This window comes from Myotis brandtii, unplaced genomic scaffold (genome assembly GCF_000412655.1).
Source record: "Myotis brandtii unplaced genomic scaffold, ASM41265v1 scaffold62, whole genome shotgun sequence".
Taxonomy (NCBI): domain Eukaryota; kingdom Metazoa; phylum Chordata; class Mammalia; order Chiroptera; family Vespertilionidae; genus Myotis; species Myotis brandtii.
In genome coordinates, this window is record NW_005370366.1 from 876,109 (window position 1) to 892,267 (window position 16,159).

At 37.1% G+C, this 16,159-nt stretch overlaps 1 protein-coding gene across 8 annotated transcripts in view; it reads left to right on the top strand.

The window, feature by feature from the left end:
* ZDHHC20 (zinc finger, DHHC-type containing 20) overlaps nt 1-16,159 on the top strand; it is an 84,986-nt gene that overhangs the window by 38,343 nt on the left and 30,484 nt on the right. For 5 of the 8 annotated variants that reach the window (XM_014528137.1, XM_014528132.1, XM_014528136.1 and 2 more), the window contains 3 exons: nt 1,107-1,227; nt 9,423-9,458; nt 10,807-10,939. In XM_014528137.1, coding sequence (XP_014383623.1) covers nt 1,107-1,227; nt 9,423-9,458; nt 10,807-10,939 — 290 coding nt within the window. The remainder of the gene's footprint in view (nt 1-1,106; nt 1,228-9,422; nt 9,459-10,806; nt 10,940-16,159) is intronic. The other 3 variants (XM_014528138.1, XM_014528140.1, XM_014528135.1) reach the window with 1 other exon arrangement.

Consider the following 16,159-nt stretch of genomic DNA (forward strand, 5'->3'; position numbering starts at 1 on the left):
TCCCTCGGGCCTAAACCGGCCGTCGGACATCCCTCTCACAATCCGGGACTGCTGGCTCCCAACCGCTCGCCTGCCTGCTTGCCTTATTGCCCCTAACTGCTTCTGCCTGCCAGCCTGATTGACCCCTAACCACTCCCCTGCCAGCCCGATCACCCCCAACTGCCCTCCCCTGCCAGCCCGGTTGCCCCTAACTACCCTCCCCTGCTGGCCCGGTCGCCCCCAACTGCCCTCCCTTGCAGGCCTGGTCGCCCCTAACTGCCCTCTCCTGATGGCCTGATCGCCCACAACTGCCCTCCCTTGCCAGCCATCTTGTGGTGGCAATCTTGTGACCACATGGGGCGGCCATCTTGTGCTAGGGTATGACGGTCAATTTGCTTATTACCTCTTTACTATATAGGATAAGATTGATCTATTTATATACATGTTTATGTTAAATATTTTCCTTTAAAAATATATTCTGATATTGGTAATCCAAATAATTATATATTAAGAATTAATATTAAATTTCCAAGTTCCTTATGGAATTTATTAAAACACATTCACAATTAAGACATTGCTCCCTACTTTCCAAATGACCCATTTCCTAATAATAATGATTAATTTTTTTGAAATGTCTTGTTTATTATTATGATTTTTTTTATATATATTTTATTGATTTTTTTACAGAGAGGAAGGGAGAGAGAGATAGAGAGTTAGAAACATCGATGAGAGAGAAACATCGATCAGCTGCCTCCCGCACATCTCCTACTGGGGATGTGCCCGCAACCCAGGTACATGCCCTCGACCGGAATCGAACCTGGGACCCCTCAGTCCGCAGGCCGACGCTCTATCCACTGAGCCAAACCGGTTTTGACTATTATTATGATTTTAAAAAAAAACATACATTTTACCATCTTAACCATTTCTAAGTTCAGTTTAGTATTGTGAAGTATGTTCATATTGTGCAACCAGTCTTCAGAACTTTTTGATCTTGCAAAACTGAAAATGTACCCATTAAACAGCTTCTCATTTCCCCTCCCTCAGCCCCTGGCAAACATTCTAGTTTTTGTTTCTGTGAGTTTATGATTTGTCTTATTTTTACAGTGTGACCTTCTTTATTCTTCTAGGGTGAATAACTGTGTGGGATTTTCTAATTACAAATTCTTCCTGCTGTTTTTATTGTATTCCCTATTATATTGCCTGTTCGTGGCTACAACAGTTTTACAGTACTTTATAAAATTTTGGACGGTAAGTCTTTTTTTATCCGAAAACATGTTTAAGACTTTTTAAAATGCTCTATTCATAAATAATTTATTCTTTATTACAAGTAGATATACTTTATTTTAATTTTACTAGTTAGAATTTATAATGGATCAGAGGGCAAACAGGGTAATATTTTCCTACATGTATACATGTTTATTTTAAGTAAATGAATATTAAACAGGATGTAGTGAGCTTCTTTTTAGTGATCCAGACTGTTTTCAGCCACACTCTTAATAGTGGACATAACAATTTTAGGGAAGTAATTGCTTTTATTTGAGTTGATGAGACTTACTGAAGTTTTATAGTAATAAAACTGATATTCTCAAGCCTATATAATCACTAATCTCTGTCATATCTGTATAGACATTAATCCTTTTTCTATCATGAGTTGCAAATGTTTTTTCCACATTTTCATTTTATATCTTACTAGAGGCCCGATGCATGAAATTTGTGCATGGGTAGGGTCCCTAGGCCTGGCCAGCGATCAGGGCCAATCTGTGGGGTGACCAGCGGGGCGATCAGGGGACCCCCGCTGGCACCCACCTTGGCTAGCCTGGGGCCTGCAAACTCGGGGTAGCTTCTGCATTGAGCGTCTGCCCCCTGGTGGTCAGTGCATGTCATAGCAACCGGTCGTTCTGCCATTTGGTCGATTTGCATATTAGGCTTTTATTATATAGGATAACCCTGCTTTATTTTTATCAAATCAAAGTTTTATATTTTAAAGCAATACTTTTTAAAAAATATATATTTTATTGATTTTTTACAGAGAGGAAGGGAGAGGGACAGAGAGCTAGAAACATCGATGAGAGAGAAACATCGATCAGCTGCCTTCTGCACACCCCCCACTGGGGCTGTGCCCGCAACCAAGGGGCATGCCCTTGACAGGAATCGAACCTGGGACCCTTCAGTTTTCAGGCCGATGCTCTATCCACTGAGCCAAACCGGTCAGGGCTAAAGCAGTACTTTTTTAATGACTTCCAATTTTAAGGGTTTTTTAAATTTAAAAGCAGTACTTTGTATTTATGATTCCTGGCTTTAGTTTGTTTGCTATAAATTTCTTCTGGAATTTTTGTTTGTGTTTTCACATTTAATTCTTTGATTTTGAAAGGGGGGTTGTTGTGGTTGAAAAGTACTTTTGGCCCTGGCCTGTGTTACTCAGTGGTTAGAATGTTGGCCCACGCACCAAAGGGTCATGGGTTCGATTCCCAGTCAAGGGTATGTACTTGGGTTGCAGTTCGATCCCCGACCCCTGTCGGGCTGCTTGCAGGAGGCAACCAGTCAGTGTGTCTCACATTGATGTTTCTCTCTCCCCCCCTCTTTCCCCTCCTTCCCTTCCACTCTGAAAAGCAATGGAAAAAATATCCTCAAGTGAGGATTAAAAAAAAAAAGTACTTTAGGAATTTATTCCTAAAAACCCTCTGAAGGTGTTTTAAAATACAGGTTTTGTTATTATTCAGGTATGGTGAAGCCAACAGATAAGGAGGTAATTACCATTGAAAGGATAGTTTGTCACTCACAGTTCCCAAGGGCGAAGGCATGCCATACCGTGCTATACCACACAGAGCCACACAGGGAAGCACTGGGGTCATGCAGTAAGCAGAAGGGGCAAGCCCAGAGCCTTTATTGTGGTTTCTGCAGGAAAGGCAGGGCATTGTAGGGCACGGGGATTTATAATTAACCAGTTTGAATAATTCAGTACTCTCTGGGCATACAGGCTGTTCCTGGTTGTCTGATACTTAACTCTAGGGCAGGGGAATATTGCATCCTAGAGTGTAAGAGTCAGGCAGAGGGGGTGGTTTGGAATTTGGGCTCTAACTGGTTGGTTTGTACATGAGAGATACATTCCTTGCTATCTCTTAAGAATTAGATAGCCCTGGGAGTGGCAGTTTCTTCCCAGTCAGCAAGGCCCAAGATATCAGAGCATCAAGAACATAGAAAATAAGAAAGTATACTTAATGCAGAGGGGCTATTATTATTATTCCAATTTTCAGAGTTGGAAAATGAGGATAGAGAAGTTAGATAACTACCCAAGGTCACATATTTAATAGTATTGGAAGCCAGAATTTTAACTGACATCTGTCTATTCCAACATACAGATACTTACCACTATGACTTGCTATTCATAATCATAGTTGGGAAGAACATAATTAAAGGCTCAAGTCATAAAACACAGTTATTTTTTCATGAAATACCTAATACATTTTGGAAGGATTTTATTTAAAACATCACTAGATGTTTAAAATTTGGGTATTTAAAACCAGGGGATGCTGACATTGCCTTTGAGCATGTTAGAAAAGAGCACCCCATATCTATGTGGTCTTAGCCTAATGAATTTTGGCCTCTATTGTTTCCCTACCTTGGTATCTTTGTTCAGTTTACAACCTACTTAACCATACTCAATGGCCCTATTTAAAGGAAAAGGATTCAGTTCTAGATGAATGAAGTCCAAATTATAGAATTTCTCATTTCTTTATCAGAAACTTCAGCACTGTTTGCATGTAATGATTTATTAATTAAGGAATATTAACTTTTTTAGGTTAATCATGTTAAGAAAGTCTAGTAAACTTAAATCTACCTTTTTCTTCATTTGTTCAACAAGTATTTACTTACCACCTATAATGTGCCAGGCAGTATTCTAGGCACTTGGGATATATCAGTGAACAAAACAAAGAGTAATGTCTTTGGAAGAAGGAATCAAATAATAAACATAATAAATAAGTAAATTATATATTAGAAAGTAAATGCTGTGAAGAAAATAAAACTAGGGTAAGGGATTTGGCAAGTGTATGAGAGTGGGTAGGATAGGTACAGTTTGCAGCATTAAAGAGAGTGATCAGGTAGACCTCAGTAAGAAGTTTTGAGGAAAGACATTAAGTTAGTGGATATCTGAGAGAAGAACATTTATGCACACAACACAGGAGCACCTAAATATATAAAGCAAATATTATATTAACAGACTTAAAAGGAGATATAGCCCGGCTGGTGTTGTGCAGTGATTGAGTGTTGACCTATGAACCAGGAGGTCACAGTTCCATTCCCAGTCAGGGCACATGCCCGTGTTGCAGGCAGGAGGCAGCCAATCGATGATTTTCTCTCATCATTGATATTTCTATCTCCTCTATCCCTCTCCCTTCCTCTCTCTGAAATAAATTTAAAAAATATTTTTAAAAAGGAGATATAGACAGCAATACAATAATAGCAGGGGACTTTAATACCCCACTTTAATCAGTGGATAGATCATCCAAACAAAAAGTCAATAAAGAAACATCTACCTCACCCTAGCTGATTTGGCTCAGTGGATAGAGCGTCAGCCTGCAGACTGAAGGGTCCCGGGTTTGATTCCAGTCAAGGGCACATGCCTGGGTTGCAGGCTCCATCCCCAGTAGGGGGCATGCAGAAGGCAGCCAATCAATGATTCTCATCATTGATGTCTCTCTCTCTCTCTCTCTCTCTCTCTCTCTCTCTCTCTCTCACTCTCTCTCCCTCCCTCCCTCCCCCTCTCTCAAATCAATAAAAACATATTAAAAATAAATAAATAAAAATAAAAAATGTGTTTAAAAAAAAAGAAACATCTACCTCAAATGACACATTAGTCCATATGTACTCAACAAACATGTAGTGAACAGTCCATCAAAAAACCACAGAATACACATTCTTCTTAAGCACACATGGAACATTCTCAAAGATCTAAACAATAGATCTTTTTTAGTCAAAAAAACAAGTCTTAATAAATTTAAGAAGATTGAAATCATACAAAGTATCTTTTCCAACCACAATGGTATAAAACTAGAAGTCATTTACAAGAAGACAACTGGGAAATTCACACATAAGTGTACATTAAATGGTACTGAACAACCAGTGGATCAAAGAAGATATTAAAAAATACCTTGGGACAAATGAAAATGGAAGTAAAACACACCAAAACTTACAGAATGCAGCAAAAGCAATTCATAGAGGGAAGTTCATAGTGATAAGCACCTACGTTAAGAATTAAGAAAGATCTCAATGCAACTTCAAAACTCAAGAACTAGGAAACAAAGAACAAATGAAGCCAAAGTCAGCAGGAAGAAGGAAATAACAAAAATCAGATCAGGGTTCATTCAGAATTCAGCTACCAGGGAGATTAAAAATGGTGGTGGAGTAAGTGGATGCTACACAGACACGTTCCCAGGACCAATGAGGTATTACCTCACACCTGTCAGAACAGCTACCATCAACAAATGACAAGCACTGATGAGGATGTGGAGAAAAGGGAACCCTAGTACAGCTAGTGGGAATGCAGACTGGTGCAGCCATTATGAAAAACAGTATGGAGTTTCCTCAAAAAATTAAATATGGAACTGCCATTTGACCCAGTGAGGAATATATCCTAAGAAACCGGAAACACCAATTAGAAAGAAAGTATGCATCCCTATATTCATAGCAGCACAATTTACAATAGCTAACATCTGGAAACGGCCCAAGTGCGCATCAGTAGATGAGTGGATAAAGAAGCTGTGGTACATTTACAGCGTGGAATACTATGCAGCAGTAAAAATAGAAGGATCTGTTACCCTTTGAGAGAGCATGGAGGGACCTTGAGAGTGTTACGCTAAATGAAGTAAGCCAGTCAGAAAAAGATAAGTATCACATGATCTCACTCATGTGGAATCTAATTAACAAACTCGTGAATGGAGTGGTTCCAGAGATATGGAACAGAGTGGGTAATCTCAGAGGGAAGGCAGGTGAGGGTGAGTGTGGATGGGTGGGAGGTGATCAACGAAAGAACTTGTATGCATATATGCATAACCCATTGTCATAGACAATAGGGTGGTGAAGGCAGGGGGCGGGGGCGAGTTGGAAGGGGTCTATGGGAGGAAAAGGGACATATGTAATACTTTCAACAATAAACAAAAAATTCAACTAACGTCTACAAATTTAAAAAAATAGATCAGAAATCAATGAAATAGACTTAAAAAGAAAATAGAAAAGATTAGTGAAAACCAGAGCTGGTTTTTGTAAAGAGAAACAAAAATAAACAAACCGTTACCTAGACTCACCAAGAATAAGACAGGACTCAAATAAAATTAAAAAATGAAAGAGGAGACATTACAACTGATACCACAGAAATACAGAGGATTATAAGAAGCTATTATTAACAATTATATGCCAAGTATTAAGACAACCTAGAAGAAATGGATAAGTTCTTAGAACCATACAACCTTCCAACACTGAATTATGATGAAATAGAAAATCTGCACAGACTAATTACTAATAAAAAATTACATGCTAAAATCCTTGGTGAACATAGATACAAAAATCCTTCCACAGAATATTAGCAAACTGAATTCAGTAATGCTTTAAAAGAATCATACACCATGATCAAGTGGGATTTATTCCAGGGATGCTTCACCATCTACAAATTCATCAATGTGATACACCCCATTAACACAATGAAGGATAAAAATCATGTTCATCTTAATAGATTCAGAAAAAGACATTTGTTAAAATTCAACTCTGTATACAAAACTCAACAAAGTGGGTATAGAGGGAACATACCGCACCATAATAAAGGCTATATTTATATATATAAATATATAAGTGCACAGCTAACATCAACTGTGAAAAGATGAGTGCGGTTCCTCTAAGATAATGAACAAGACAAGGATGCTCACTTGTTTATTCAACATAATATTGGAAGTCCTACCCAGAGCTATTGGGCAAGATAAAGACATTGCCCAGCCAGTGTGGCTAGGTGGTTCAACATTGACCTATGAACTGGGAGGTCATGGTTCCATTCTCCGTCAGGGCACATGCCTGGGTTGTGGGCTTGATCCCCAGTGAGGTTCGAGTGGGAGGCAGCCACTCATCGATGTTTCTACTCTTTCCCTCTCCTTTCCTCTCTGAAATAAATATACTTTTTTAAAAGTTACTAAACTACTTAAAAAAAAAGAAATCAAGACTTTGATATTGGAAAGGAAGAAGTAAAACTGTCTATTTGTAGATGACATTCTTTATAGAAAACCCTAAAAAGTCCATCAAAAAACTTAGAATTAACAAATTCAGTAAAATTGTACGATATAAAAATCAGTACAGAAAAATCAGTTGCATTTTGCTACACTAATAATCAGAAAGAGAAAGCATTCCCATTTACAATCATACCACAAAGAATAAAATACCTAGGAATAAATTTAAGGAGGTGAAAGACCTGTTATACTGAAAACAGACATTGATGGTAGCATTTGAAGACGACACAAATAAATGGAAAAATAGTCTGTGTGCATGGATAGGAAGAATTAATATTGTTAAAAGGTTCAGACTACCTAGAAGTGGTCACTGGGGGAAAAGGGGGACATATGTAATACTTTCAACAATGAGTTTTTTTTTTAATGTTCAGACTATCAAAAATAATTTACAGATTCAATTCAATTCCTATCAAAATTTCAATGGCATTTTTCCACAGAAATAAGCAGTCCTAAAATTTGATAGGCAGATGAAAGGGGGTGGAGGAGGTAGAAGAGGGTAAAGGGGGGATAATGGTGATGGAAGGAAACTTGACTTAGGGTGGTAAACACACAATACAATATACAGATGATATGTTGTAGAACTGTGCACTTGAAACCTATATAATTTTATTAACCAATGTGACCTCAATGAGTTCATTAAAAAAGAAAACTACCATATGATCGAACAATTCCACTTCTGGAAATATAGTCAAAAGAAACAAAAGTAATTATCTCAGAGAGATATCTGTAACTCCATGTTCATAGCAGCATTATTTACATTAGTGAAGACATGGAAACAACCTAAGTGTCCATCGACAGATGAATGGATAAAGAAGAAGATGTGGTATCTTTATACAATGGGATATTATTCAGCCATAAAAAAGAAGGAAATTCTGCCACTTGGGACAACATGGATGGTACTTGAAGGCATTTTTGTAAATGTAATTAGTCAAAGATAAGTAATTATGATCTCACTTATATGTAAACATAAAAAAAACACACCAGCTAATAGATCTAGAGATTGGTGGTTGACAGAAGTAGGGGGTGGGGAATGGGTGAAGTGGGTGGACATAGTAAAAATAAAATAGACCCTGGAGATGTAATGTTCACTATGGTGATTACAGTTAATAAGGATATTTGAAAGTTGATAACAGTATATCTTAAAAGTTCTCATCACAAAAAAATTATAACCATGTGAGGTGATGGATGTTAACTAGACTTACTGTGGTGATATTTCACAGTACATACAAATATCAAATCATTATGCTGTGCACCTGACACTAATAAAATGTTGTGTCGGTTATATCTCAACTAAGGAAAAGAAAAGTGATCAGGATAGACCTAAGTAAGAAATAATATTTGAGCAGAGACTTAAAGAGAGTTTGGGGATATCTGAGAGTACAGAATTTCAAACAGAGGAAAAGATCTGAAATTAGGAGTGTTCCAGCCATGTTTGAGCAGGAGAAAGTAATCTGGTGTGGCTGAGGGGGTGAGCAAGAGTGAGACTAGTGGGAAGTCCCTGATATGGGCCCCCAAAATAAAGAGCCTTGGAAAGTGTAGTAAGGACCATGGCTTCTACTCAGTGAAATGGGAACAGCTGTGATGTGAAGGATCACTGATTGCTGTGCTGACACTAAAACAGAAAGGGGCAAGCGACAACCTTTTAAAAGGCTATTGCAATAACAATGAAGGGGATAAGAAATTGTCCCATCTGGATCTAGAAACTGCTAATTAGACGTTTTTTTTAAAAGCTACTTGATTTCAGAGAGAGAAAGTGAGAGGGAAAGAGAGAGAGAAAGATCAATGATGAGAGAACCATTGATCAGCTGCCTCTGCATGCCACACACTGGGATCGAGCCCCAAACCTCAAACTGTGACCTCCTGGTTGGTTCATAGGTCAACACTGAACCACTGAGTCACACCGGCTGGACTATTTGCTAAAATTTTTAAATTTTATTATATCTTAAATACATATTTGTTTAAAACACAATGGAAAAGTGTGTATTTAAAGTATACCTGAAATGTGCTTGAAGAGCTAAATGTTCTTGTTTGTTTTGTGTTTTTTGAGAAAATGTTGTCAATGATTTTTAGAGAGCAACATCTTAGTGTTCCTTCAAAACAAAAATATAACGGTAGTGTTCAGAAAAATGTTGTTTAAAAATTGGTTTCTTAATACATTGTCTCTATTTGTACAAGCTTTGCCGCAGGAAGTCTACACAGAGTTGTCCAAAGGTAAAACACATTACTGCCATGACATTTTTGTCATCTCCTTTGTGATGTTTGTAGTGAATATACACATAAATATATTTATTTGCTTCACAAGAAGGGAGATAGGAGAATCACTTGATTTTTTAAAAATTTTTATTTATTGATTTTAAAGAGAGGAAGGGGAAAGAGACATCGATTTGTTGTTCCACTTATTTAGGTATTCATTGGTTGCTTCTTGTACATGCCCTGACCAGGGATCAAACCCACAACCTTGGCATATTGAGATGGATGCTCTAACCAACTGAGCTACCCAGCCAGAGCCACTAGATGTTTAAAAGGTATTGTGGTTGCCCTAGCCGGTGTGGCTCAGTTGGTTGGATTGTCGCCCTGTACACCAAAAGGTGGCAGGTTCGATTCTCGGTCAGAGCACATACCCAGGTTGCAGGTTCTATCTCTGGTTGGAGCATGTGCAAGAGGCAATCGATCAATGTTTCATTCTCTTTCTCCCTTCCTCTCTCTAAAATTAATAAAAATACAAGGTATTGTGGTTACTATTGAGGAGAAGAGAAGATGAACAATAGAGTTATGTAATACTAAAGACCTTTCTTTTAGCCTGTAAACAGTGTTTAAGTCAAGTAGCACCACCTTGTGTTGTAGTAGCTTTCATGATTATAGATTCCTCCTTATCCTATCAATAGATACTAATTTCTTCTGAGTTAAGACTTTGCTTCTGTTAAAATGAACATAGTCATAAGAATGGGTAACCAACAAACTGTTTTCTTTCACTCATAATTTGTGTTAAATTTAAATTCATTTACCAAAATTGCTAATTACCAAAAAAGGCTCTGTAGGAATGGAGAAAGGCTTAAAAAGATGGGAATGGAAACAGCTGAGAGGATGGGCATATTCGTATTGGTATTCCAAGAATAGAGATTAGAAAAGTACAAAAATAAATATATCACAATTAATTTCTGGTAAGCATTATATATGATTAACATTAGCAGATAATTTAGCATTGATGTGAAAACTGTCCTACTTCCTGGATGTTGGGGGAAAGGTTTTCTTTCACTTATGCAGAAAGTACAAAATAAAAATGTTGATTAAAGAATCCATCTTTTTTTATTACTGAAAGTATTGCAATTTTTTTAATGTTTAAAAGCAATTTTTTAGATAGCGCTGATTTTATGTAAGTAAGCTCCTTTGATAATACCAATTTTCTGCTTTCAAAATATTATTTTTGGACCTATCTAATTTGTTACTCTTCATATCTGGCAAATTTTTATTGATTTAACCATTTTTAGTAAAACCACATAAGAGTACATGCTAGAAGTTGACTATCTTCAAAATTAACACTTCTTTTCTCTTTTCTCAGAATGAACTCACAGATACACGTGCCAAATTCCACGTACTTTTTCTTTTCTTCGTGTCTACAATGTTCTTCATCAGCGTCCTATCACTTTTCAGCTATCACTGCTGGCTAGTTGGAAAAAATAGAACAACAATAGGTAAGTAGGTCAAAATTAATCATAATGATTTAGGGAAATGACCATAAGTGAATATGAAATCTAGAGGACAATAGATGATAAAGAAGTGTAAAATAATTATATGTGAAAATTCACCGTGACTGGACAGGAACAATGGGTGTATGTAATGTAAAGGTTGAAGAAGTTAGATTGACTTTTATATATTTTTTCAGTAGCTCATTGTATATAAAAGTAGAGAACAAGACATATTTTAATACAAGCTACTTTCTGGGAGATTAAAAATGGTGGTGGAGTAAGTGGATACTACACCAACATGTCCCCAGGACCAAACTGGATTTACAACTAAAATACAAAAAAAAATCCTGAATAATCAACTAAAGACTAGCTTGAGAGAACTCTGATAACCAAGGATGAAAAGTGGAAGACCACATAGAGACTGGTAGGAAGGACAGAGGTGCAAAAAGGCTGGCTGGGCTCCCACAGATAGCAGCTAAAGTTCTGGAGAGAGAGCTCAGCTGTGGGTGGTTGCCACTGAGAAATCTGGGGTCTAATCCCCAAGCTGGGTCCCCCAGCAGAGAGCAACAGAACTGAGAAAAGTGCCCACATAACATCTGTCTGTGAAAAACAGCAGATTTGCTGTCTGCCAGGGAAAGACAGCTAGAAATGCAGGCACCCTCTTAAAGGGCCAACACACAAAATTTTGTGTGCAGCCACTCACCTTGAGCTCCAGCACAGGGAAGGCAGAGTGGACTGGAGCTATGTGACCAGAAGCCAGGGTTGGGGGTTCTGGACTTAGAGCTCAGAAGGCAGATACCCTGGTTTCCTGTGCTGATTCATTCCCTCACCCTATGGAGGTCATCTTTGTCAGGTAGACTTTGGCTATCCAGGCAATTTTTGTCAGGGGGAGAAGACAGTTGACCCACCCTACTGGAAAACCCCTGGCCCACCGTGTGGAGTTTTTGAGGCCCATTAAGAGATTGAGAATAACAATTAGCCTCCAGGCAGAAGCAGTTGCCCCACCCTGTTGGAAAACCTAGCACTGCACATGTCGATGATTGATGATCTGAGGGCTACTCAAGAGTAAATCCAATCAGTCTGCAGAGAGCAGCAGTGTCTGGAGGCCTTGAGTCTTTGCCCAATCTAATTAATCAGAAACAGCATTTGACACTGTCCTACACTTGAGATTGGGTGGTGTAGTAGATCTACCTAGTACATAGTCACAAACCCAAACAGGCAGCCAAAATGAGGAGACAAAGAAACACCCCCCAGATGAAAGAACAAGAGATTTCTCCAGAAGAAGAGCTAAATAAATTGGAGATAAATTTATCTGATACAGAGTTCAGAATAATGATGGTAAAGATGCTCAACAGCATGTGAAAAGATATAGTAACTCTGAAGAATGACAGAATTAATAAAGAACACAGAGGAAAGAATACACAACAGAATAGGGGAAGCAGAGCATCGGATCAGTGAATTAGTAGATAGGGTAGAAAAAAATCACACAGAGAACCAAAAAGAAAAAAACAATTACAAAACTGGAGGACAGCTTAAGGGAGCTGTGGGACAACATGAAATTGAATAATATTTGCATCATAGGTGTGCCAGAAGAAGAGAGTGAGCAAGGCATAGAGAATGTGTAGGAAGAAATAAGGACAGAAAACATCCCTAACCTGGTGAAGGAAAAAGGAACACAAGTTCAGGAGGCACAGAGAGTCCCAAAGAAGAAGAACTCAAAATAGGCCCACATCCAGACACATCATAATTAAAATTCCAAAAATAAAAGAGAGAGAATCTTAGAGACAACAAGAGAAAAGCAATTTGTTACCTACAAAGGAGCTCCCATAAGGCTGTCAGATAATATTTCAGAAATTCTACAGGCCAGAATGGAGTGGCATGAAGTATTCAAGGTAATGATAAGCAAGGATCTAAAACTAAGATTACTATATTCAGCAAGGCTATCATTCAAAATAGATGATGAGATAAAGAGTTTCCATGACCAAAAAAAAGGCTAAAGGAGTTTATCACCACCAAACCAGCACTGTAAGAAATGTTAAAGGGACTGCTGTAATGAGCAGAAATAGAGGGAAAGAGAAAACTAGGTATACGGAATTAAAATGGCAATAAATAAGTTCCTATCAATAATATCCTTAAATGTAAATGGATTAAATGCTCCAATCAAAAGACATAAGGTTACTGAATGGATACAAAAACATGACCCAATTATATGCTGCCTACAAGAGACCCATCTCAGAACAAAAGATACAAACTGAGAGTGAAGGGATGGAAAAAAATTTTCCATGCAAATGGAAACTAAAAAAATACCTGGGGTAGAAATACTCATATCTGACAAAATAAACTTCAAATTGAAGGCCATCACAAGAGACAACAAGGTTTAATATATAATATTAATAAAATATTAATAAATTTATTATATAATATTAAAGATATTGATCCAACAACAGGATATAACCCTGGTAAACATATATGCACCCAGTATAGGAGCACCTAAATATAAAAAAAAAGACTTCTAGAGGACTTTAAGGGAGAGATTGACAGGAATACATTCATAGTAGGGGACTTTAACACTCTGCTTACTTCACTGGACAGCTTTTCCAGACAATAAAATTTACAAGAAAACAGGGACTGTAAATGACACACTCGATCAGATGGATTTAATTGACATTTATAGAACATTTCATCCTAAAGCTACAGAATATACATTCTTCTCAAGTGCACATGGGTTATTCACAAAGATAGACCACATGTTAGGACACAAAACAAGTTTATACAAGTTCAGGAAGAATGAAATCATATCAAGCATATTCTCAGATCACAATGGATTGAAATTAGAAATCAACTATAGTAACAACACTCAAACACCTGGAGGCTGAATAACATGTTATTAAATAATGAATGGGTTACCAATGAGATCAAGAATAAAATTAAAAACTTACTGGAAACCAATGAAAATGAACACACAACAACCCACAATCTATGGGACACAGCAAAAGCAGTCCTTAGAGGGAAGTTCATAGCACTACAGGCCTACCTCAAAAAAAAAAACCACAAGAAAAATTAATAATAAATTATTTAACCCTAAAACCTAAAGAATTATAAAGATTACGACAAGAAAAGCCCAGAGTAAGTAGAAGGAAGGAAATAATAAAGATCAGAGCAGAAATAAAGAACATAGAGACTAAAAAAGCAATATAAAAAGTCAATGAAGCCCTAACCGGTTTGGCTCAGTGGATAGAGCGTCGGCCTGCGGACTGAAAGGTCCCAGGTTCGATTCCAGTCAAGGGCATGTACCTTGGTTGCGGGCACATCCCCAGTAGGGAGTGTGCAGGAGGCAGCTGGTTGATGTTTCTCTTCATTGATGTTTCTAACTCTCTATCCCTCTCCCTTCCTCTCTGTAAAAAATCAATAAAATATATTAAAAAAAAAAGTCAATGAAAACAAGAGCTGGTTCTTTGAAATGATAAAAAAGATTGATGAACCATTAGCCAGATTCATCAAGAAACAGAGAGAGGACCCAAATAAATGAAATCAAAATGAAAGCAGAGAAGTAACCACTGACAGCATAGAAATACAAAGATGGTAAGAATATACTATGAACAACTATATGCCAACAAGCTGGACAACGTGGATGAAATGGACAAATTCCAAAAGAACTACAGTCTCCCAGAACTGAATCAGAAAACCTAAATAGGCCAGTAACTACTGAGGAAATAGAAGCAATAATAATAATAATAATAATTAATAATAATAATAATAATAACTCCCAGCAAACAAAAGCCCTGGTCCAGATGGCTTCACAGGAGAATTTTACTAAACATTCAAAGAAAAAACTAACACCTATACTCAAACTATTCCCAAAATCCAAGTGGAAGGAACACTTCCAAGTTTTTTATTGAAGCCAGCATTATCCTAATTCCAAAACCAGATAAAGACACTACAGAGAAAGAGGATTACAGGCCAATACCCCTGATGAACACAGATGCTAAAATCCTCAACAAAATATTAGCAAATCGAATCCAGCAATATATTTAAAAGGTCATGCACCATGACTACTTGGGATTTATTCCAGGACATATATAGAACTGGTACAATATTTGCAAATCAGTAAACATGATAAATCACATAAACAAATGGAAAGACAAAAATTACACGATCATATCCATAGATGTAGAAATGGCATTCGACAAAATCCAAAAACTATTTTTAATAAAATCATATCACAACATATTAAATGCCATATATGACAAACCTACAGCCATCAACATACGCAATGGGCAAAAACTAAAACCATTCCCCTAAGAACAGGAACAAGACAAAAATGTCCACTTTCACCACTTTTATTCAACATAGTACTGTAAGTTCTAGATACAGCAATTAGACAAGAAGAAATAAAAGGCATCCCAATTGGAAATGAGGAATTAAAACTCTCATTATTTTCTGATAACATGATTTGTATGTGGAAAGCCCTAAAGACCCCACCAAAAAACTACTAGATTTAATAAATGAATTTGGCAATGGAGCAGGATACAAAATCAATACCCAAAAATGGATGGCTTTTTTATATACCAATAATGAATTCTCAGAAAGAGAAGCTAAATAAACAATCCCATTTACCATTGCAACAAAAAAATTAAGATACTTAGGAATAAACTTAACCAAGGAAGTAAAAGACTTGTACTCAGAAAACTACAGGACATTGAAAAAAGAGATAGAGGAAGGTAAAAACAAGTGGAAGAATATATCATGTTCATGGGTTGGTAAAATTAACATCATTAAAATGTCCATACTACCCTAAGCAATCGACACATTCAATGCAATCCCATTAAAATACTAATGGCATATTTCACAGATCTAAAACAAATACTCCATAAGTTTATATGGAACCAAAAAAGACCCCAAATAGCCACAGCAGTCTTGAGAAAGAAAAACAAAGTTGGATGAATCACAATACCAGATATCATGTTATACTACAAAGCCACTATAATCAAAACAGCCTGGTACTGACATAAGAATAGGCATATACTTCAACGGAACAGAACAGAGACCCCAGAAATTGACTCAAGCCATTACACTCAATTAATATTTGACAAAGGAGGCACGATTATACAACGGAGTCAAGATAGTCTCTTTAATAAATGGTGTTGGGGAATTTGGACAGATACATGTATAAAAATGAAAATAGACCACCCACTTACACCATACACAAGAATAAACTCAAAATGG